Below are 21,655 nucleotides of genomic sequence, written 5' to 3'. Positions count from 1 at the left end.
TTCCAAAAGTGCATTTGTACATTATTTACTGAACTATTTTGATTGACTTTCTTTGTTGTCTCATGAAAGAATTCAATCAGACCTCTCATTACCTTAAGATGCTGTTGTGATAGCTCCCCATGTCTTCCCACAATTTTGTCTTACTCTGTTTTGTCTCTGTTCATCATTCTGAGCAGAATTAAATTTTCTCCTCCTTCCAGCTTTGCTGCCTCCCTGACAGTTCTGCATTCTAGGCTTGATTTCCCACCCAAGCAGCTGATCTTGTGGTTGCACCATAGCCACTCTAAAGCTGCCTCTTGATTTACATTTTTGACCAATTTAAATATATTTTTGTCCAGTGCAGCCTTACCCTTCCTGGTATTGTGGAGTTTTTTCTTATTTTTCCTGATTGCTCACTTGTGGAACAGGGATTTTAACATTTGCAACCATTTCCCATGCCATTCCCATATCCAGGAATGACTGAAAGATTGAGGCCAAAGCCTTTGCTATTTCAACCCTTGGTGTTCTCAGCAATGTGAAAGACATCCTCTTTGATCTGGATGATTTTTGTTTTCTATTTTGAGCACTGCCAGACATTTAAGTACCTCTTTATCTATTTTTATCTATAGCAATTTCTCCTCTACTGTGATTTTAGCAGCAGCATCTTTAGTGAGGACAGATGCAAAGTAGGTTTATATTGCATCTGCAAGAAGGCTTTAATTTTGGTCCCGATCTGGCCCCACCCTTAGTTTAACTATTCTTTTACACTTTATAAGTTTACAAAATATTTCAGTGTTCCCTTTCATGATACCGGCTAATGTACATTCTCCTTGCCTCTTTTATTTCCTTTTTCCATTCTCCTCTGTACTTTTCTATTCTGTTTGATTCTCCATTGAATTATGATTCTAACATTTATCATGAACTTTCTTTTTCTGTTTCATTTTAATCCCAATTCTTTAGTCATTTCAGGGGCTCTAGCTTTGAATGACCTTCCTTTTGCCCTTCATAGGAATATGCCTAGTCTGTACCAGAACTATTCCGTCCATGAAGATCCCATCACTCATAACTGTCTTGCCTAACAAACTTTGTTTTCATTCAACTTGGGCCAGATTCCTTTTCAAACTCTTAGAAATGAGCCCTCTTCCAGTTGAAACATAAACAGAAAATGCTGGAAAGCTCAGCAGGTCTAGCATCATCTGTGGAGAGAGAAACAGAGTTAATGTTTCGCGTCTGACCTTTTTTCAGAGCTCTGAAGAAGGGTCATACAGACTCAACGTTAACTCTATTTCTCTCTCCACAGATGCTGCTAGACCTGCTGAGTTTTTTCTAGCATTTTCTGTTTTTGTTTCAGATTTCCAGTATCCGCAATATTTTGTTTTTATCTCTTCCAGTTGAATATCTTCACCATTGATTGTTCCTCTTCCTTTTCCATAACTACTCTCAACCTAATGATATTGTGATCAAAGTCTCTCAAATGCTCTCCTAATAAAAAGTGCTCCAGATGGCCATTTTGTAATCTGGAGCTAGATAGATTGTGACTTGGTTCCTCATTGGACTGCAACATACCAACAGACAAAATTTTCCTCTATACATTTCAGTCCCTTTCCTTTCCCTATTTACTGACCCAAAGTCTAAATTGGGATAACTGAAGTTACCCACTATCATTACTCTGTTCTTACATCTTTCTGAAATCCCTTAGGGATTGTTCAATAATGGATTACAGTGTGGAACAGATGAGTGAGGTCAAGGAGCATGGTGCATAGGGCACTCGCATAAAAAAATTTAAAGTGAGCAATGGAAATGAGGGTTATATGAGTACTGAGAGGCAAATCATGAAGTAGTGTGGCTTCTTAAGAGTATGGGACACCAGGTAGCAGATGAGGAGTCAATGGGCAGGTGGATGGAATAAATCAACCCTCCAGCCTCTGATTCTGTATTTCTCTCCCCAAACTCCAACATTAATAAGGTCAGAAGTGGGGATGTTTACTGATAGAACATTGTTGCGTACCATTCACAGCTCCTCAGATAATGAAGCAGTCTGTGCCTGGACAATATTCAGTCTTGGGTTCCAAAGTGGTAAGTAACATTTGTGCCACACAAATGACCATCTCCCCTTGATATTCCATGTCATGACCATTAGCTGAATCCCTCACCATCAACATCCTGGGGTTGCCATTGATCAGAAACTTAACTGAACAAACCAGAAATTATGTGGCTACAAGACCAGATCAGAGGCTGGGAATTCTGAGGCGAATCACTCACCTCCTGACTCCCCAAAGTCTGCCTACCACCTACAAGGCAAAAGTGAGGAATATGATGGAATAATCTCCTTGCCTGGAGATTATCTCCAATAACACTCAAGAAGCTCAACACCATCCAGGACAAAAAAGCCCACTTGATCATCACCCCATCCACCACCTTAAAAGTTCACTCCCTCCATCACTGACGCACAGTGGCAGCAGTGTGTACCATCTCCAACTGCACTGCAGCACCTCGCCAACACCTTCCAAACCTGTGATCTCTACCAATACTCCTGATCTCTTTTCCAAGGAAAACAGTCCCAACTTCTCCAATTTTTCCTCATAACAGAAATGGCTCATTCCTGGAACCATTCTCGTGAACCTCTTCTGCACTCTCTCCAATGAGTTCACATCTTTCCTGTAGTGTGGTGCCCAGAACTGTACACAATACTCCAGTTGAGGTCTAACCAGTATCTTGTATAAGTTCATCATAACCTCCCTACTCTTGTACTCTGTGCACCTATTAATAAGCCTAGAACACTGTATGCTTTAGAAATAGCTTTCTCTACCTGTCCTGCCATCTTTGATGACTTATGTACATATGCACACAGGTCCCATTGCTCCTGCACACCCTTTAGAATAATACCCTTTATACTCTGTCTCCATGTTCTTTGTACCGAAGTGTATCGCCTCACGCTTCTCCACATTGAACTTCATCTACCACCTATCTGCTCACTCCACCAATGTGCCTATATCCCTTTGAAGTTCTACACTGTCCTCCTTACAGTTTACCGTTCTCCCAAGTTTTGTGTCATCCACAAAGTTTGAAATTGTCCCCTGTACACCAAGATCTAGATCATTTAAAAATATCAGGAAAAGCAAAGGTCCCAATACCAACCCCTGGGGAACCCTACTCCAAATCACCTTCCAGCCCTAAAAATACCCGTTAACCATTACCCTCTGTTTCCTATCCCTCAGCCAATTTTGTATCCATGATGCTGCTGTCTCTTTTATTCCATGACCTATAACTTTCCTCACAAGTATGTTATGTGGCATTATATTGAATGCCTTTTGAAGACCATACACACCACATCAATGCTCTTGCCCTCATCAATCATCTCTGTTATCATTTCAAAAAACTCCAGCAAGTTAGTTAGACACAATTCTCCTTCAGCGAATCCATGCTGACTTTTCCGAATCAATCCACATTTTTCCATGTGACTATTAATTCTATCCCAAATTTTTGTTTCTAGAAGTTTCCCCACCACCAAAATTAACCTGACTAGCCTGTAATTGCAGGGAAGATCTTTGCAATCTTTTTTGAACAAGGGCATAATTTTTGCAATTCTCCAGTCCTCCGGCACCTCCTCTGAATCCAGGGAACATTGAAACATTATTGTCAGTGCCTCTGCAATCTTCACTTTCACTTCCTTCAATATTCTTGGATGCATCTCATCCGGTCCCAGTGCCTTATCAACTTTGAGTACTGACAGCTTATCCAATTCTTCCTTATCAATTTTAAACCCTTGTGACTGAGTTTCCTCCTCTGTCACCATGACCTGGGCAGCACCTGCTTCGTAGATAAAGACAGATCCAAAGTATTCATGTAACACCTCAGCCACGCCTCTTTCCTCTGTGTAAATCCCCTTTTTGGTCCCTAATACCTTGATTGTGCCCAAGCCATCTTTTTTAAGGTAGGCCATTCTTCAGCTACTGTTTTTCCTGCCAACCTTTGGTTCCAGTCTATATGGCCCAGCTCCGTTCTTCCCAATTGAAGTTCGCTCTCCACAGTTGATTATTCTTACTCTGGATTGACCAGTGTAATTTCCACCGTAACCCTAAACCTTATGGTACAACAATCACTGTCCCCTAAATGTTCCCCCCATTGTCACTTGATCTACTTGGCCCACCTCATTCCCAAGAACCAGGTCTAGCAGTGCCTCCTTTCTTGTTGGACTGGGCACATACTGCTGTAGGAAATTCTCCTGAACGCTTGCTCCTCACTGCCCCTTACACTACCCATCTACAGACTGGGATAGTGGTAATTAAAGTCCTCATAAAAACTACTGTATGATGTTTACACCCCTCAGTAATTTCCTTGCAGATTTTTTCCTCTCTATCCTTCCCTCTAGTTGGTCTATATGTTACACTAAGCAATATAATTGCACCCTTCTTATTCCTTAGCTCTAGCCAAATCGATTCTGTCCTTGAATCCTCTGACACATCCTGTTTCTCCAGTACTGCAATACTAAAACGGCACCCCTCCTTTTTTCCCTTTCTTATCTTTTCTGAACACCTTGTAACCGGAATATTTAACATCCGTCCTTCCTTAAGCCAGCTCTCCACTATTGCCAAAACATCATAATCCCACAAGGCAATCTGTGCTGGTAACTCCCCAGTTTTATTAACTATACTCCGTGAATTCACGTACATACAGTGTAACCTTGAGTTAGACTTCATTACATGTTCCCTTACTCTGACTCCATCTATTAACTTACTATTGTCTATTTTAGTGCTATCTGCTTTCTCCCAGCATTTTGTGCACCCTGGTATTAGTTTCTAATATTCTCTCCTGGTTCCCACACCTCTGCTGAGTTTGTTAAACCCCACTCCAACAGCACTAGCAAAACGCCCCGGAAGCCCGGAAGGAACCCAGTCCCAGCTCTGTTCAGATGCAATCTGTCCTGCTTGTATAGGCGCCATTTCCCCCAGAGCCAGTCCCAGTGTCCCAGGAGTCTAAAGCCCTCCCTCCTGCACCATCTTTCCAGCCACGCATTGATCTGTCTTATCTTCCTATTTCTGTAGCCACTTGCACATGGCACTGGGAGTAATCCGGAGATCACTATTTTAGAGGTCCTGCTTGCTAATTTTCTACCTAGCTCCCTAAATTCTGATTGCAGGATCATATCCTCCTTCTTACCTATATTGTTAGTAACAATTGTTATGACACAGCAATTGGTAAAGGCTGAGTTATTTAACATCCCAGAGGGAAACTTTAAACAACTGTCAGAACCTATATTTTCAATTGGTATGTTTGAGATGCAGCTCTGAATTCAGAAATGAACACCAAGCCTTGAAGTTTTAATATAAGTTAAACAAAACATTTATTAATTTAACAACAAATTTAAACACGTCTACAAATTACTACCATAATAACTTTCAAACAAATCCCTAAATTAGTCACTCCCAGGTAATCTTCCCCAAGGTAATAATAACTCTCAGACTTAAACAGACATCAGGTAAAGCACATTTTATCTTACAAATTCAAAAATTAGGCTCTTTTCAATTTGGTCCCTTTGCACCATCATGGGCTTACAGGTGGCATGCCTCTGACTACACACACAAAGCTCTTTTCTGTATATACCTAGTCTTCCCTTTGAATGCCAATTCTCATTGTACCACCAGGCCTTTTGAACTCCACCTCTTCTAACAATAAAACCTCTTTCGTAGTATCAATTTTTTTAGTAATATAAATATACTGCTTGGTGTCTCCTAGCTAGGTGCAAGATTTCACTCCCAGTCTTTGTATGGTTTATTCAACAAAATGCAAATGTACTCTTTACCTTGGCTTCCTTACTGTTTAAGGATGAGATTTCAATATACTTGAAATTGCATAGTAAAATAGGGCAAAGTCAGCATGGTTTCATCAAGGGAAGGTCATGCCTGACAAATCTGTTAGAATTCTTTGAGGAGATAACAAGTAGGTTAGACAAAGGAGAGCCAATGGATGTTATCTACTTGGACTTCCAGAAGGTCTTTGACAAGGTGCCGCACAGGAGGCTGCTCAGTAAGATAAGAGCCCATGGTGTTAGAGGCAAGGTACTAGCATGGATAGAAGATTGGCTGTCTGGCAGGAGGCAGAGAGTGGGGATAAGGGGTCCTTCTCAGGATGGCGGCCGGTGACTAGTGGAGTTCTGCAGGAGTCAGTGTTGAGACCACAACTTCTCACTTTATACACTAATGATCTAGATGAAGGAACTGAAGGCATTCTGGCTAAGTTTGCAGATGATACAAAGGTAGGTGGAGGGACAGGTAGTATTGAGGAGGTGGGGAGGCTGCAGAAGGATTTGGACAGGTTAGGAGAATAGGCAAAGAAGTGGCAGATGGAATAGAACGTGGGGAAGTGTGAGGTCATGCACTTTGGTAGGAAGAATAGAGGCATAGACTATTTTCTAAATGGGGAGAGAATTCAGAAATCTGGAGTGCAAGAGGACTTGGGAGTCCTAGTCCAGGATTCTCTTAAGGTTAACTTGCAGGTTGAGCTGGTAGTTAGGAAGGCAAATGCAATGTTGGCATTTATTTTGAGAGGACTAGAATATAAAAGCAGGGATGTGCTGCTGAGGCTTTATAAGGCTCTGATCAGACCACATTTAGAATATTGTGAGCAATTTTGGGCCCCGTATCTCAGGAAGGATGTGCTGTCCCTGGAGAGGGTCCAGAGGAGGTTCACGAGAACAATCCCAGGAATGAAAGGCTTAACATATGAGGAACGTTTGAGAACTCTGGGTCTATACTCGATGTAGTTTAGAAGGATGAAGGGGGATCTGATTGAAACTTACAATACTGAAAGGCCTGGATAGAGTGGACGTGGGGAAGATGTTTCCATTAGTAGGAGAGACTAGGACCCGAGGGCACAGCCTCAGAGTAAAGGGAAGACCTTTTAGAACAGAGATGAGAAACTTCTTTAGCCAGAGAGTGGTGAATCTATGGAATTCATTGCCACAGAAGGCTGTGGAGGCCAGATCATTGAGTATATTTAAGACTGAGATAGATAGGTTCTTGATTGGTAAGGGGATCAAAGGTTACGGGGAGAAGGTGGGAGAATGGGGTTGAGAAACTTATCAGCCATGATTGAATGGCGGAGCAGACTCGATGGGCCGAATGGCCTAATTTCTTCTCCTATGTCTTAACATCTCAAAACTACTGTATATCAAAGCACTCAGACTAGCTGGCTTTAATCCAATTAAGCCACTCACACCCACAGACACAGGCCCCACTACAAGTCCAATTTAAAATAATTTCCAATAACATTCTATGCATTAATATCTTCATGACACAATGTGGACCACGACCTCTGGCTGTTCGTTCCCTCCCACAAGAATGTCCTGTAGCCGTTCTGTGACATCCTTGACTCTAGCACCAGGGAGGCAACAAACCATCCTGGAGTCAAGTTGACAGTTGCGGAAACGTCTGTCTGTTCCTCTAACTAAAGAGTCCATTATCAGTACTGCCCTTCCGCTATTCTTCCTCCCCTCCTGTACATCTGGACCAACCGTGGTGCCATGGGCTTGGCTTTTGCTGTACTCCTCCAAGGATCCAATGCCCTCACTGATATCCAGAATGGAAAACCAGTTTGTGTGCGGGACCTCTGGGGACTCCTGCACTACCTACCTGTTTCTCTTGGACTGTCTGGCGGTCACCCATTCCCTATCTGCCTGATTGCCCCCAATTTGTGGTGTGACCACGTCTCTGAATGTGCTAACCACATAGTTCTCTGCCTCATGGATGCACCACAGTGACTCCAACCGCTGCTCAAGTTCTGAAATGCGGAGCTCAGGATTGTGCAGCTGGTGGCACTTCCTGCACAAGGGCTTGTCTGGGTCATGAGAAGTGTCCACAACTTCCCACATGACACAGGATGGGCATTCCATGGTTAATAGTGTAGATATTGTCTTTCAAAAGGCATTTATCAAAGTACCATATAATAAATTTGTTAACAAAATTAAGCCCTGTGGAATTGAAGGCACTGTGGCTGTGTGGGTACAAAATTGGCTAAGGGACCATGTTGAAAAGTTGTTTTGCAGACAGGAGTTAAGTATATCAGTGTTTCTCCCAAAGTCAATATTGGGATCAGTGCTCTTTTTCTTATAGGAAGATGACCTGGACTTAAATATACAGTTTGCGCTTGACACTAAACTTAAATATAGTAAGCAACGTGGAGGATAGTAACAGACTTCACAAGGGCATCCAGACTGGTAAAATGCAAGGACGTCTGGGACATGCAATTTAATGAAGATAAGTGTGAAGTAGTACATTTTCATAGGAAGAATAGGGTAGAGGCAATGTGAACTAAATTATTCAATTTTAAAGGTTTGCAGGAACAGAGTGACTTGGGAGCCATTTGCACAAAAGTCTCTCTCCTCACCATCCAAGGCCCCAAACATACCTTCCAGATGAAGCGGCAATTTACATGTACATCTTTCAATTTAGTATGTTGTATTCAATGCTCAGAATGTGATTTCCTCTACATTGGGGAGACCAAAAGCAGATTGGGTGACTGTTACGATCCTGTTAGGGTCGGTAACCTTTAAAGAATTCTGGACACTTAGCAATTAACCAACAGAACTACACCACAAGATTTCATGATTATTATCAAAAATAAATGTTATTGTATATCAAAAAGAATTAAACAAATTAAGCACTATTAACTCAGCAGTATAGCCTATAAAGACTCATGTTAGAAACTCAGTTATACTTTTTACTTCCCCATCCCACATCCCCACAAGAGCTCCCTTATCTTTCCTGGACCAACCTCTTAGTATTCCAGCTATTCCTCCGAGGTAAGATTCGATGGGAGTCCTTCCATTAGCTTTTAGGCAACGTGACCCTCCACCTTTCTCTTTATCGACCTCACAACTGTGGATGTCTTAGCTTCTGTTTGGCAGATATCTAACTACCTTCCCACAGCTTTCCAAGCTAACTGTGCCAATTGTTTTCTACCACAAGTCTCTGTGAGGACTCCTGTCAATTTCTTCTACTAATTGCAAACTAGAGCAAATGTTTCAGCTGCCTTTCCCTCACGAAATCCAAACTGAACTGCCTCCATCTGTTCCCAAATGGAACTGCTTGATTCTATAAGCAAATACAGAGATAAGAAACAAAAAAGCCTTCTAACCAAGGCTTCACCTTGAATCACTGTCTTTGAGGCAACGTGGCATACACAGCCTGTTCCCAGGTAGAAATGCTAATTAACTACCTTTTAATTCCCAAGTTTTCCTTGATTCTGGGAAGCCATGTGAATCATTTCTATCTCTCATGGAGTTTTGCGATGTTCTTTCTCAGATTTGCGAACTTTTAGCTTATTTTATGGAGATAACAATAGACACCCGGTCTCTACCAAGAGGTCAGAAATGGGTCATTTGTTCAAGTTTTTTCACTTCAGGTCTGATCTTGCAAGGTAAACATAGCTTTTAACTGTAATTAACTCCAAGCATTTACTCAGAGTTGCTTCTACAGTTAAAACTTTAATCCCTAAAGCTAAAAGTTATATTCTAAAACATAGGAATTACAAACTAGATGTTTGCAACCTGACTACTTTGCAGAATACCTCCGTTCAGTTTGATAGCATGACTTTGAGCTTCCAGTGGGCTGTCATTTTAATTCTCTATCTTGCTCTCATTCTGTCTTTGGTCTGCTGTACAGTTCCAATGAACTCAATTTAAGCTTGAGGAACCACACCCCACCTTTCAATTTGGCACTTTACAGCCTTCTGGACTCAATATTGAGCGCAACAATTCCAGGCCATATAAGCATTGTCCTTTGCACATTTTCTTTGCATGTTTTGATTTTTCTCTTATTTTTGCTTTCAGACAGTGGTACATCTCTTCTAGGCTCACCTTTTGTTTCTTTGTTTCTTTTCTTGTCCCATCACCATTCCCATTGGCTCTGTAAGAATAACTCATGCCATTCAATGTCTCTTGTCTTACACCCTATCACAGACCTCCCTTTGTCCTTGTCTCACCCAGCCCTTGCTCAGAACCTATTGCATCTCTCACCTTTCCCAGTTCTGTTGAAAGGTCTTCAACCTGAAATGTTAACTCTGTTTCTCTCTCCACAATCCAACTGTCCTCCTCTTTCCTCATAGCCCAGCACTTTTCTTCCCATTCAAGTTTTTATTCAGTTTTGGTTTGAAAGTTATCAGGTTTGGTTTGACAGACCCTGCTTCCATCACCCTTTCAGTCAGTGCATTCCAGATCATCATAGCTCACTGCAAAAAAATTATTTCCTCATGCCATCTCTGCTTCTTTTGCCAGTTACCTTCTCCAACCTGTGTCACCTGATTACTGGCCATTCTGTCACTGGAAGCAGTTTCCCTTTATCAGCTGCCAAGGCTCTAAGCTCTGGAATTACCTCCCTAAACCTTGCTGCCTCCCTATTTCTTTGCTACTTTAAGACTATCCTTAAAACCTACCTCTTTGGCCAAGCTTTTGATCATCTGCCCTAATATCCCTTTATGTGGCTAGGTATCAAATTTTGCTTTATAACACTCCTGTGAAGCACCTTGGGATGTTTTATTATTCTAAAGGTGTGACATAGTACAAAGTACTGGAAGAGGGCTTTAATATTTAAGTCTATCCCCTGCTCCAATCAATAACCCAGGTCAGGATTTTATGGCCACGTCGTGGTGTTTCTGCCCCTGGTGGATGCAATAAGCCATTTAAATCTCCATTCAGCTATAATCCCACCAGGCGGGAGGGGCCGTAAAATCCTGGCCCTAGATTTTCTAACGGCAGTTTCAGAGTCCAGCCATAGTAGAAAAGTGGCAATGGCGAAGGAACATGTCACCGACGGGATAGCCTGTATGATATAAAATCAGTGCTGAGTATTTAAAATTATCCAGGCTTCCCTGGGTTGCTTCTGGGGAAACCTCTTGCTGTGAGGCCACTTTTTGATACCCTTTTTGCCCCCTTGCCCTTCCACTACCACGGTGACCATGTTCAGAGCTGTTGCTAGGAAATAGTCTAAATTTTCTTACCTAGTGGTTAAAAATTGTATACAGTTCCTCAAGACACAGCATTGGCTTGGTTGGGTATTCTGGGTTGGAGGAGGATTGGATAGTTTCAGTGAAAGGTGGCAAAGTGTATCAGACCGCTGCAGACATGCCAATCCGCATGAGTTCATTGCAAGCGACATGGTTTCTGAGCCTTGCTCATGATCTCACAGTGGGGCCTTCAAATCTCGCAATTTTGTTTTTTTTTCTAAACACCCACATGCTTACAAAGGAGCTTAAGGCTTTTCCCAAGTTTATCAGGACTGCAGCTTCAGCTGTCATGGGGCAGACAGCTTGCACTGTGTTGTGACTGATGATCATCATCTGTAAGTGGCCACTCCACAAGGGATCAGATTTGCATGGATTTTAAACATTGTAAACTTAGCTTTTATTCACTTTTTCTGAGTTGTTTACATTTTACAGTGAAAGATTAATGTAAGACCTGTAGTGTACAAACACCTAATAATTTATTAAACTGAGATCCATCCCTTACAGGAGAATCTATTTGTGCATATAATTGCATTTTGCATTCAGTAAGCTTTCCAGCTCTCTTGTGGTAGAAAGATGAGACCACTCAAGTCTGTGAGTTTCCAGTAAGCAAAGGTTTTATTTAAGCATATGCTGGGAGGACACAGCCTGGATCTACAGTGTGTCTCTCTGATACAAAGGCTGCGTAGCATATTTATATCTTTTAGTTATCACATTTCACTATACTGCCTAGTACAACCTCCAACTACGTACCTAATGAGCAGAATTAATCAGGCTGTAGATGTCTGTTATATCACTGGGAGGCTGGGAAATGCCGCAGTTCTGATGCCTCCCTGTCTGTGCTCTTATCACCCTAACATTTGTTTACCCACCCTGTTAAGGTGATTAAGTTTTATGACTTGTGATTATTAGTTGGGTTTCTACGGTACCATATCCATCAAGCCTGTGTGTTGGCTATATTTCCCATCATGCTTAGAAAGAGCCCTCATAATTACACTTGTCCACTTTCAAAGCTGTTTATGCACATCTTAATATCAGCCTTAATATTGAATTATTTCAATTACCCCACTTCAAGCTCCACTGATTTCTGCCTTTCCAGTTCAGTGTAATCTCTGCTGGATAACTGAACCCAGGGATTTAAAGTTTCCTTGTAGAGCATTTTAATTTAAGTATTGCCTAGATTTACATATTACTTTGGTACTTCTTCTTAGAGGAAAAATGAGTCATAAGTAATGCCATTAAGATTTGACAGGAGATTACAAAGAGTTATGGTTTCTTTTTTGATGATTCTGTATCCATTTTTCACCTCTTCTGCAGTAATTTATGTTAGAAAAAATAGGATCTCGAGATTTCTGTAACAAATCTCTTGATTTTTACGAGCTTGTCTTTTAATTTATAAGACAGTGGGAGTGGCATTACTGCTGCTGGCATAATGAGATATACAAGGCAATTGATCTAGATGCTTAATTTTCGGTAACTGTTTCTGCTTGCTTAAGTTTTATTGTAATTCTATTCAACCAATAAGCATATAACTGCCTTTCAAAATTCTTGGGAATAACTGTTTTCTTTCCTTGCCCAGATCTTCCAGCCATAACTGCTCTCACGGTGGTGCGTAAGAGAATGAAATATGCCTTGAAACATTCTCTTTTGCCAGAAAAATGGAAATTCGATGTGGCGGCTTACTTTTCAGTTCCAAGTTTGATTCTGGAAACATTGCTCAAGTTGAAAAAGTGGAGCATCCTGAAGGAGAATTGGATTCAACTCCTAGTGGCAGTACAGGCGCAGGAAGTTTAGGGAATGCGATAACCACTCCAGATTGTGAGTTTAATGTGTGGACCAAACCAGACTGTGCCGATACTGAGTTCGAGAATGGTAATAGGTAATTCTACAAGTTTTTTCTGTGCTTGGGATAATTGGGAATTTTATTGCCAGGTTAAAACTGCATGGAGCCATGGTCATTTTCTGTGTCATATCTGTTGCATAAAACTTTGAAACCTGCTTCTAGTGTAGTAGGAGGAATGGAAAAAATTGTATTATAACAAGGTGCATCTGATAATACTAGCCGTTACAGGGGGCATCATCTTGTGGCATATGAATGGGAATGATCTGTGGAGGAGATTTCAATATATTTTAATGGTTGATTGGGAGTATTGTCAGTTTTGAGTAACATTCGCCAATAACCTTTATTAAATGGATTAGATTGTAAATGGTACAAATAGATTATTTATAATTTCAATTCTTTGCACACTAGGGGAAAACCTATTGTAGCACTGTTTACAAATTCAAATTCCTTTCAAGGCTTCAGCAAACTTTGTTAAGCTTCTTACTGCATACCCATCATTAGACAAGTTTCTTTCAAAAATTAATTACTTAGGAACTGTTAGTGGCAAGTTTTTCTGTGCGCCTATAAATGGTGAGTTTATCAGTATGGAGTGTTCCAAAAGCACATGACAGCGGGTACACATTATTTGCTGATAATGTCATGACTTAGTGACCTCCACTTCATAAACTTATTCACCACAGAACATGATTTTTGTCTTCCTCAGGAGGAGAAATGTCTCCAAATCATCTGTTATTTAAGAGATTTTAAAGCGACTTTTGAGCTTTACTTTTGAGTTGGAACTTGTATCCAAAGGAGCTGGACCTAGGCTCACTGGAGTTTGATGTGTACAAACAGGATTAAATGGTGAATGAGCTCTGGCTCAGGCCAAATCAGTACATCTTTCAAGGGGCTTTGCAGCAGGAATTCTGATCTCCTTGCCAGACACAGTTTTTTTTTTGAGCGTTGCTGGCTAGCATTTATTGCTCATCCTTGAGGGTATTTAAGAGTCAACCACATTGGTGTGGGTCTGGAGTCATGTGTAGGCCAGACCAGATAAGGACAGCAGATTTCTTTCCCTAAAGGGCATTAATGAACCAGATGGGTTTTTACAACAATCGACAATGGGTCATCATTAGACTTATAATTCCAGATTTTTTTTTTATTGAATTCAAATTCCACTACCTTCTGTGACAGGATTTGAATCCAGGTCCCCAGAGTGTTGCGCCAGTTCTGGATTACCAGTTTAGTGACAATACCACTACGCCACCTCCCCTAAGAATCACTTAAACCAGTAGTGCAAGGTCCATGGGTCCTTGGTGAACAACATGACAGCAAGTACTAGTCCATCTACACAAATTAAAAATCCATTGGAGATACTTTGGGATGTTTTTCAGATTTGGGGGTTATTTGACTTGTTTGCATCACCAGGCAACAATTAACTTGCTTAGCTTTTCTTCTAAATAAGGACTGTGAATTAATTAGTGCTATCCTTTTTCTGGAAGAAAATGCCTCTGTGCATTTCCTGCTGAACCCTGGGGTCACCCTGAAGATTCAAGCAGAACAGGCAAGACCGATTGATAACCCATGTTGGCTTCACAACATTGAGTAGGGGTCACACAGATGGAGGTGTGAAAATGTCTTAGTTGACAATATTCTATTTTTTCTTAATATTTTTGGAATATTTCTACTTTGATTACTCCATTTTAACGGAGGATGTTTATTTTTATCAAATGAAAATTCTGCAGGGCAGTTAAAAAAATTTTCAGGCACTTATATTAGAAATGTATCTATTTATTAACTTGATAGTTAATCTTACTTGCTTCCTCTTAAAGAAATTTCTGAAAAGTTAGTTTTTGTACATGTTCTGCATTTGATTACTAATTTTCCATCCTATTAAAGTACTATTTCTTTTTACAAGATCTAACGGGTTGAGTTGGAGTCAATAACTGACTTATATCTCATGAACCAGGCTGCATAGTTGGACACAAGCAGCTAATGAAGGCCTGTTCTGCAGCTTGTTCTGCACTAAACACTTTCTTTGAGGGAGGGCCTCGTGGATAAGATGGCACCAAGTCTGTGCGCTAGAATTATGGGCTATGGAGGCCTCCCCTTCGGCAGTTGTTTGGGTTGTATTGTATGATGTCGGATGCTTTGGGTTCACTATGGGTGGCTATTTAATTAGTGTGGAATTTAGAGCCTACTGCGTAATTTATGGAAAGGATCTCAGCTTTTGTGCTTTCCATCCTTATTGTGATATATTGAGCCTCTCAGGCATGTTGTAGGCCTCGATGCATGATTTTCTGTGAAGCAGTTGCTAGCCATCTTGTCAGTTTGGAAAGGAATAGATAAATGTATGACTATAATAATTCTGTTCTCCTTAAACACATTGAATTTTTTCTCCTTTGCTAACTGACTTCCATGAGCTCAGTATGGAAAGGCACAATTTTAAAGTTTTCATTCTATTTTTCAAATCCCTTCATGGATTCTCCTCATCCTTATCCATTACCTCCCATGGCTGTCCATTATCATTGCACTCTGATTCTGACCTCTTGCGAATCCTCAATTTTCACCAAGAATTCAGATTTTGATCACGTGTCCTACCATATTCTTACGTGGCTTAGCAATGCTCTACTCATTTGTCCCATGTTGGGCTTACTTTTTCAGTGGGCAAGTCAGAATTTGCACCCAGAGCTGGAATATTTTCAAATGATGGCATTGGACAACATGAACCTCTCAATCAAGGTCTTTATCAATACAGATTCTGCTCAAACCTTGCAAAATTTCCACTGATCAAATGTTTGCCAAGATAGCACATGTTTGCAGAATGCTACATATCCAGGCATCCAGGCCTATCCTCCTTATAGCATTAAAGGTTTATTGTATATCCCCAGTGCTTATTTGAGCTGGATCTAAAGTCCAGTTCAATTTGGGTGACTACCATCACATCCTTTTACAAGCTACTAGCATCGCTTCTCCTAAGTTGGTACTGCTTTAGTGTGGCTTGTAACTTGTTTGCAGGATGTCAGAATGCAGGAATGAAGAGCAGCGATTGAAACTTGTCATTGTTTAAAATGGTGATCTTGCATGCAATAATCTTTGTTAGACCCTACAGGGTGGTTGGTTGTTTTATGGTTAGAGAGTCTTCAGGAAAATAACTTTTCAGTTACAGTAGGTCAAAAGAACTAGGCTGTTGGGCTTTTATACGAGTGAGCAGAGCACCATATGGGCAATGGTCCTCATGAGATCATGGATAAAAAAAAAAGACAAGTTTCTACAGTGTGTGAAGATGACTGTCATTTGAAAAATGGGACTCAGCAAAGTAGCTGATCTTACTATCCCTGTTCAGTATTTTGTTTGTAATCAAATGTACCTGGGTGCCTTTAACTAATGCATAGATTTTACTAAATTATGATGTCATATTATCTAATTATTGCATAGCTTTCCAATTGTCTAATTTTTCTTCAAATTTCCAAATTATCTTTATCAAAATGATTTACCAAAACTGTAATGTTGAGATATAACACCTTTGTTGAATTGAAGTTTGGGGCACTCAACTGCTGGGAGGAACCTATCTAGATTAGTTCTAAATTAATGGACATTTTGAGCCAAGTTGACACCCAATAGTGAGATGTAACACTGTTTTCTCTGAGTCAAAAGTTTCTGAGTTCATGTCCTATTCGGAGCACACAATCAAACCTTCAGTACACTATTGAGGAAGTACTGCATTGTCAGAGGTTCCGACTTTTGAATGAATCATTAAATTGAACTCTTCTCTGCCTGTTTAGGTGGATGTAAACGATCCAGTGGTGTTGCAAAGGTAGAGTTCTCCCAGTGTCCAGGCTCGCACTTATTCTTCAACCAACACTGCCAAAAAAGCTGGCTGGTCATTCATCTTATTTCTCTTATTTAGGATGTTGCTGTGCGCAGATTTGTTGCTGCACTTGTTATATATGTGACTACGTTGGAAAGGTATTTCAATGGCTTTGAAATGTACCCGATAAGTGCTTTTTCTACAAGATTGAAGCCTCTGATATTAGTGGTAATATATAGAGATGGTTTGAGAATTGGGTGGAAGGACACAGGCAGTTATAGATGAATTTATATCCTTTTGGAGACTGGTCATCAATGGTGCCCTGCAAAAATCTGTTTTTGGACTGTTGTTTACTATTTTTAGTAATGGTTTGGATATGGTTATTGAGGGAACAATATGTAAATTTGTTCAGCTTTTGGTGGATTTTGATGTGTTGGGATGTTGTACTCATGACTGGCAAACTGTTTAATTTAGAAAAGTATCATGTTTTATATGTGCTGTGGCTGACTGATCAACACGCAAACTTCAGGCAAAAGCATTAAAGAAGGTAGAAAAAGAGAGAGATCTGGATGTTCTAGTGCATACAGCTCTTTGGATACATGAGCAATGTAACAAAGTGATTTCTAGAGTGAATAGGATGTTTGGATGCATTCATAGAACAATTGGGCATAAGACAAGGCATATGATTCTATCCTTGTACAAGACCTTGATCAGACTTGGAATACTGTGTCCAATTTTGACGGTCTCAGTGTTGAGTGATATTGAGGCTTTGGAAAGAATGCAGTGGAGGGTCACAAGGCTAATTCCTAATATGAATCACCTTGGTTGTCAAGGTAATTAAAAGAGGTGGGACTCTACACTATAGAGAAGCGTAGGTTTAGAAATCTTTTCAAGATATATGAAATGATAGAGCGAATAGATTCCAGTTGACAGTTTTCTCCAAGTAAATAGATTAGGGAGCATCAAGAGTCAGAATATTAAATTGTAAAGACCAGATCTATTTGGCTGCCAGGAAATTGTGAACTGCTGGAACAGGCGGCTGACTGGTTTATGCAGTAGGCGCATACTGGAAGGAATGCAGCAAATCAGAGCTGGACCTGTTTTTAGCTGGGACAGAGATCACTTCTTCCAAAAGTAGGGAATTTTTTTTTATTGTTCATTCATGGGATGTGGGCTTCGCTGGCTGGGCCAGCATTTATTGCCCATCCCTAGTTTCCCTTGAGAAGGTGATGGTGAGCTGCCTTCTTGAACCGCTGCTAACCATGTGGTGAAGGTACACCCTCAGTGCTGTTAGGAAGGGAGGTCCACATTTGTTGGATGGATTGGAAAGGAATTTCCAGATTTCTTCCCCCAAAGTAGCCTGGGTTTTTACCTTTTTTTCTCCTCGCCCAGTGAATCACATGGTTTTGGTAGGGTGGAGAGTATTACTTAGGATATGACAATTGTGTGGGACAGGCTGGTTTTGGGCAGAGGGTTTTTACCTCTCTCTTATTTTTTGTAAGTACTTTGGTGTGTCTAGAGGATATGAAAGAAGAATAAATGCAAGTAATTTTCTTTCCAATTGGATTGGAAAGGAATTTTGCCTTTTTTGTGCTTGTGTAACAGTAAAACTGCTTGTTTACTTCTCTATCTGACATTACAAGGATACAGAAGAACAGACAAAATGATTGAAGGAATGAAGAAGTTGGATTATGAGGATCAATTATGCAAATTGGACACATTGTAACTGGAAACGTTTGATAGCTAATAAGTTTGCTGCTTTTAAGGTTATAAAATGTCTGGAGAAAGTAGGCAATAATTAGTTACTTCACTTTGTCCAGAACAGTATAACCAGAGGACACATCCTCCGTTTGAAGAGGGATAAATTCAACTTTAAACTGTGAAAACATTATTTCATTGATCAAGGGTCAATTGATGGAACAGATGCTTGGGGAGAAAGTGGAAGAAGTCAGTATTGATTCGTTCAGATGCAAATTAGCTATATTTCTTTCAGAAAATAACATTTCATTATTCATTGCATGTACAATTTGAGACATGACATATGTTATGAAAAGTATGCTTGGAACGAGCAGGTGACTTTGGATCTATGGTTCCCAAAGCTTTCTACTACTTGGATTGTTCATGTCATGTCAGGGTCAGTTAAGGACTAATTGACAGAGATTGTTTGTCTTGATTAGTCAGCAATTTCATTATTGTTGTATCATGCGGCTACCAAACTGATAGTAGACAAACAAATGGATCCTGGATCCTGACCATTTTTCATTCAGCAATGCTGATGTCCTTAAGAAAAACAAAGTAAGACTTAGTTATGTTCAGGGATATTTCTTACCCTGCAGCGTTCATGAACTCCAGAGGTGAGGTGAGAGTGACTGCCCTTGACATCAAGGCAGCATTTGATCAAGCGTGGCATCAAGGAGCCCTAGCAAAACTGGAGTCAAGAGAATCAAGGGGAAAGCTCTTCGCTGGTTGGCATCATACCTAGCACAAAGGAAAATGGTTTTGGTTGTTAGAGGTCAATCATCTCCATTCCAGGACATCACTGCAGGGTAGTGTTCCAGGCCTAACCATCTTCAGCTGCTTCATCAATTGCCTTCCTTCCATCATAAGGTCAGAAGTGGGGATGTTCGCTGATGATTGCACAATGTTCAACACCTTCCGTGACTCCTCAGATAATGAAGCAATCCATGTCCAAATGCATTAAGACATGGACAATATCCAGGTTTGGGCTGACAAGAGGCAAGTAACATTGGTGCCAAATAAGTGCCAGACAATGACCATTTCCAACAAGAGAGAATCTAACCATCGCCCCTTGACGTTGAGTGGTATTACAATCACTGAGTCACCCACTACCAACATCCTAGGGGTTACATTTGACCAGAAACTGAACTGGACTAGCCATATAAATACTGCAGCTACAAGAGCAGGTCCTGCAGCGAGTAACTTATTTCCTGACTCTCCAAAGCCTGTCCGCCATCTACAAGGCACAAGTCAGGAGTGTGATGAAATACTCTCCACTTGCCTGGATAAGTGTACCTCCAACAACACTGAAGAAGCTTGGCACCATCCAGGACAAAGCAGCCCACTTGATTGGCACTCCACCCACAAACATTCACTCCCTCCAACACAGGTGCATAGTGGCAGCTGTGAATACCATCTACAAGATGTACTGCAGAAACTCAACAAGGCTCCTGAGGCAGCACCTTCCAAACCCACAACCACAACATCTAGCAGGACAAGGACAGCAGTTACATGAGAATACCACCATCTGGAAGTCCCCCTCCAAGCCACTCACCACCCTGACTTGGAAATATATCACCGTTCCTTCAGTGTCGCTGGGTCAAAATCCTGGAACTCCCTCCCTAATAGCACTGTGGGTGTACCTACAACATAGGGACTGCAGCAGTTCAAGAAGGCAGCTCATTACCACCTTCTCAAGGGCAGTTAGGGTTCTGTCGAAGGGTCATGAGGACTCGAAACGTCAACTGTTTTCTTCTCCGCCGATGCTGCCAGACCTGCTGAGTTTTTCCAGGTAATTCTGTTTTTGTTTTTGTTATGGGCAATAAGTGCTGGCCTAGTCAGCTACACCCACATCCCATAAATGAATTAAAAAAAATCATTGATTGGGGCTAATGAACGCAATGAAAAGAATTAACTTGGTAAACATCAAAGGAATTTTGCTAAGAAGTTTTTTTTGATTAATTTGTACGCTTAAATTAATGCTACTTATTGGCTGTTATTTATTTTGTCTTGCCTCAGGTCCTGGTTTTATTTCAGTGTGAAGGGAGGAATTCCTAGTAAAGTTATTAAAATCAATATCATGAATATGAATAAGCAAAGTAAACTGTACTCGCAGGGAATGGCACCATTAGTTAAGACTCTGCCTGGAAAACCACGCTGGGAACGTGTACGAGAGAGACCAACATATGAGGTATGGAAGCTGTGGAATTTGAGATGTTTTACAGATTTGTTTACATATTGTAGTTCACAGCATATGAATTGACCTTTGAAGATTTGCAAAACAGGGGACGACTTTTTACGCTGAATATAAAATGCCAATCACTGGTGTTTGTGTAGATTGTCGTCATTTTGAAATGTGAAAAAATTTCTGTTAATCTGTTGTCATGTGCAGTCTGCTCTATGTGGACCTGCCTTAAACCCCCACGCGCCCTCTTGGCAACATGGCCAATATTGCCTGCTTGACCCCACCTGCCGACTTATAAGGCAAGCATGACCCTAAGCATGTATTTGCTAGTTGAAAAATTGAGGCTGACTCCTAATGCAAATAGAGCCTAAACATTCATATATTAGCTGAAAAATTGATGGGGGCTTATACGCTGAGTATCGGCCTAAACAAGCATTTTGGTGTCCGAAAACAGGAGCCATCTTATGTGATCAGAATTGCAGTAGTATGATCAATTTTAAACTGGTGAATTCTTTGTAATTTTCCTATTAGACTGTAGCAGTTTAACAGAATTATTCATACTGTAACCATAGTTAAGTGACACATGCAAACGGAAAAGCAACGTTTGCATCACATGTGCAGTTAGGTAAATGTGCATTTGAGTTGTTGAGAACCTAATTTGTGCTCTTCAATGCAGACAGCAGGAAAAGTTCAGTAACAATTCCAGACAATTTCATATTTGCCACAGTTGTGTGTAATTGAAATGTTTTATTGTCAATTTGAAACAAAGATGACTTTTCAGAGTTTTAGAGACCGAAAAAAGGGAAAACTGATGCTAAATATTGAACGCACCAGAAACAAAGTAAATCCTATGAAAATAAATTTTATAAGTTTTAATTTTGAATATCACTAAACACAAAAAAATCAAACAAGAGACTGAGGACAGGAGTGAGGGGATGTGTGGTGGAGTGTCCAATCAACTAAATGGAGTTCCACAAATATTTACTGTATTTATTCTAATGGGAACCATCTGCAGACTGTTGCTTAAAGACCTAGAAAGGTTAATCAATGTTACTGTAAAATAAACTATGTTTGTAGTTTCAGCCACTTAATCCTCCAGTATGAAGATAGGATAAAAATTGTT

General features: G+C 40.6%; 1 protein-coding gene across 4 annotated transcripts in view; it reads left to right on the top strand.

Annotated features, from left to right (window-relative positions):
* agbl5 (AGBL carboxypeptidase 5) overlaps positions 1-21,655 on the top strand; it is a 138,944-nt gene that overhangs the window by 5,462 nt on the left and 111,827 nt on the right. For 2 of the 4 annotated variants that reach the window (XM_041187591.1, XM_041187593.1), the window contains exons 2-3: positions 12,557-12,856; positions 20,367-20,538. In XM_041187591.1, the coding sequence (XP_041043525.1) occupies positions 12,636-12,856; positions 20,367-20,538 (393 nt within the window). In that variant the 5' untranslated portion in view covers positions 12,557-12,635. Of the gene's footprint in view, positions 1-12,556; positions 12,857-20,366; positions 20,539-21,655 lie in introns of those variants that run through there. The other 2 variants (XM_041187594.1, XM_041187595.1) reach the window with 2 other exon arrangements.

This window comes from Carcharodon carcharias, chromosome 5 (genome assembly GCF_017639515.1).
Source record: "Carcharodon carcharias isolate sCarCar2 chromosome 5, sCarCar2.pri, whole genome shotgun sequence".
Classification (NCBI taxonomy): domain Eukaryota; kingdom Metazoa; phylum Chordata; class Chondrichthyes; order Lamniformes; family Lamnidae; genus Carcharodon; species Carcharodon carcharias.
The sequence above is the reverse complement of the archived record's forward strand: the minus strand, read 5'-3'. Positions and strand labels throughout refer to the sequence as shown.